Source organism: Sinocyclocheilus grahami, unplaced genomic scaffold (genome assembly GCF_001515645.1).
Source record: "Sinocyclocheilus grahami isolate Dianchi unplaced genomic scaffold, SAMN03320097.WGS_v1.1 scaffold234.1, whole genome shotgun sequence".
Lineage (NCBI taxonomy): Eukaryota > Metazoa > Chordata > Actinopteri > Cypriniformes > Cyprinidae > Sinocyclocheilus > Sinocyclocheilus grahami.
In genome coordinates this window covers 588,948-591,975 of record NW_015505413.1, presented here as the reverse complement: position 1 = coordinate 591,975, position 3,028 = coordinate 588,948, and the positions used below count along the sequence as shown (strand labels likewise).

The following is a 3,028-nucleotide window of genomic DNA, read 5'->3' as shown; positions in this document are numbered from 1 at the left end:
TTTTTTCAGGATTCTTTGATGAATAAAAAGTTAAAAAGAACATAATTTATTCAAAAGCTAAATCTTTTCTAACAATATAAATCTTTGCTATCACTTCTTAAGAATTTAACACATCCTTGCTGAATAAAAGTTTTAATTTCTTTAAAAAAATGAAATAATAATAATTTATATGTACTGTATATTGTTAGAAAAGATTTCTATTTTAAATAAATGCTCTTCTTTTTAACTTTTTATTTATCAAAGAATCCTATCAAAAAAGTATCACAGGTTCCAAAAAATATGAAGCAGCACAACAGTTTCCAGCACTGATAATAAATCAGCATATCAGAATGATTTCTGAAGATCATGTGACACTGAAGACTGGAGTAATGATGCTGAAAATTCAGCTTTGATCACAGGAATTAATTAGATTTGAATGTATGTTAAAATAGAAAATTGTTATTTTACATCGTAATAATATTTCACAATATTACATTTTTTTCCTGTATTTTTGATCAAATAAATGCAGCCTTGATGAGCATAAGAAACTCCTTTAAAAAACATTAAAAATCGTTCTGATCCCAAACTTTTGACCGGTAGTGTATATTGGTGCCTGCATGTTTTACAACATATATTTCATTAATTTATATAATTTAATCTATCAGAATTACCAAAATCTACTGTATAAAGACAAAAGACTGTCAGGGGAAATTAATTAAAAATTAACTAAATAACTGAAAATGTAACATTTTAATACACATTACTCATAAAAAAAGAAGAAAAAAATAAAACTTAATATAAGATGTAATCATATTTGGGTATGTTTTTTATTTTGGTGTGTTTTTTGGTATGCATATTTTTACTGTTTTTCAACATAAATTAATAATTAGTTTTTGCAAAAACAATCAATTTTACAATAGTTTACAATAAAACTACACGTATTGTTCTATGGTACACTAACTAAAAGTTAACCAGTTAACACAGTTAACCAATTAAAGGTTTTCACAGGAATATTTTTAGTTTCTTAAAAAAAAAAAAAGTACAGTCTACTGGAGCTATATTTTAGCTGATAAAGGAAATTGCAAAGAAATTATAGTTATTTAACATTTAAAAAATTAAGTGTCATGTTGAAATAATTTCTAATGTTAATTAACAAATGGAATGTAAAAATTGTTGTTGAAAATGGCAAAAATTCTTCAAAACATTTTTTGAGCCCTGAGGGAAAATAAATGTTGAGGCCTGCATCTTTAAACTTACTGTAATTTTGTGAGTTTAAACTTGTTTAATAAATTTTGTATTAATTTTACAAGAAGTGTTTTTTTTAATTTTGTAAGACAACATTTTGTTATTGACAAACACACTTAAGGTTCTCTATTCTAAAATAATAATAATAATAATGATAAGTCTGCAACCAAAATAGTGTATACAGTTATTTAATATCAAGGCTCTTTCCAAATCTGTAGACTTTTCCAGGCATATCCTTCTCTAATTTTTTTTGTAGAATTTTATTGATGACAGACAATCTATTTCTGTGGAAATTTGCGTCTCTTTCTGTGGCCAGTGACTGGGAAATCTGGCATTAGGGTCAAGCAAGGATGCACGGGGACAAACAGAAAACAAAATGCTTTTTCAGAAGTTAAAACGCGCCTGTAGCTCCAAAACTAATCTGTGTAACATTCATATTACCACAGAGTTGTGAAATGGCTTTTGCTTGGCCCATGTGATGTTGTCATGGGTCTATCCAGTTAGTTCTGTAGACAAAGCCAACTATCAGCAGTTAGGATTTTGGCCGGGACTGTCCCCCATTGGTTAATTCACCGCAAACGAAATTTCTGTGAAGTCATGATTATGTTTGAATTTATTTTTGTTTTATGCTCTCCTTCTCTTGGCTCTCCTCATCTGCCCTCCGCCCATCTGTTAGGAATCAATGGGCAAGAGTTCTGATGGGAAGTCTTACATCATCACAGGGAGCTGGAATCCCAACACTCCTCAGTTTCAGGCCGTGAATGAGGAGACGCCCAAAGGTACAGATCCATACACGTGCTCGGTTTGCAGACTGTGTTCCAAATCATTGTTTGAGCTCTTCTGATGCTGATTCTTTCTGGAATATTGTTATTTAAACCATGAGTGATTTGAAGAGGTACCATTTAGCCGTTGTGCTTAAAAAATCTGGAACATTCTTCCAACTAAAATTAGACAGGCTCCAAATGTTCAGATTTTCCAAACATTCTATACACATAAAATGCATTTTTATTTAATAATAATAATAATAATAATCGTTGTGTCATTTATTATTATTATTAACAACAACAATAATGTTGTTAATCATAATAATAATTAGAAATGTAACAATTTTAACAATACTTAGAGCTGTATTTGATGTATGAAAGGTCCTATACAAATAAAATTTATTTTTATTTAATAATAATTACAACAATTATACATTTTTTAAGTTTCTCTGATGTTTTTTTTTAATACTTTGATCTGGATTATATGTATTAAATGTATTATACAAATAATGTTTTTTTTTATTATTTATTAATTTAATAATAATAATTATTATTATTAGAATGTATTGTATTATTATTAACAACAACAATGTTGTTAATAATAATAATAATAATTTTAACCATTTTAACAATAATTTGAGCTGTATTCTATGTACGAAAGGTGCTATACAAATAAAATGTATATTTATGTTGTTGTTGTTAATAATAATAATAATAATAATTTTAAGTTTTCCAGATTTTTTAAAAAAGTACTTTGTTCTTGATTCAATGTAATAAAGGTGGTATATGAATAAAATACATATTTATTTAATACTTAGATAATTGGATCCGATATATGATGTGCTATACAAATAAAATGAAAATATAATTTTTATTTAAAGGGGTCATATGATGCGATTTCAAGTTTTCCTTTCTCTTTGGAGTGTTACAAGCTGATTGTGCATAGATAAGATCCCTGAAGCTGCAAAGACTAAAGTCTCAAAACCAAAGAGATATTCTTTATCAAAGTTAAGACTCTGCCACGCCCCCCTAAAACGGCT

General features: G+C 27.8%; 1 protein-coding gene across 1 annotated transcript in view; it reads left to right on the top strand.

The window, feature by feature from the left end:
- Window positions 1-3,028, top strand: part of LOC107597667 (rab GTPase-activating protein 1) — a 116,639-nt gene that overhangs the window by 51,193 nt on the left and 62,418 nt on the right. Inside the window, exon 10 of the mRNA XM_016288831.1 lies at window positions 1,901-2,003. Within this exon, the coding sequence (XP_016144317.1) occupies window positions 1,901-2,003 (103 nt within the window). The remainder of the gene's footprint in view (window positions 1-1,900; window positions 2,004-3,028) is intronic.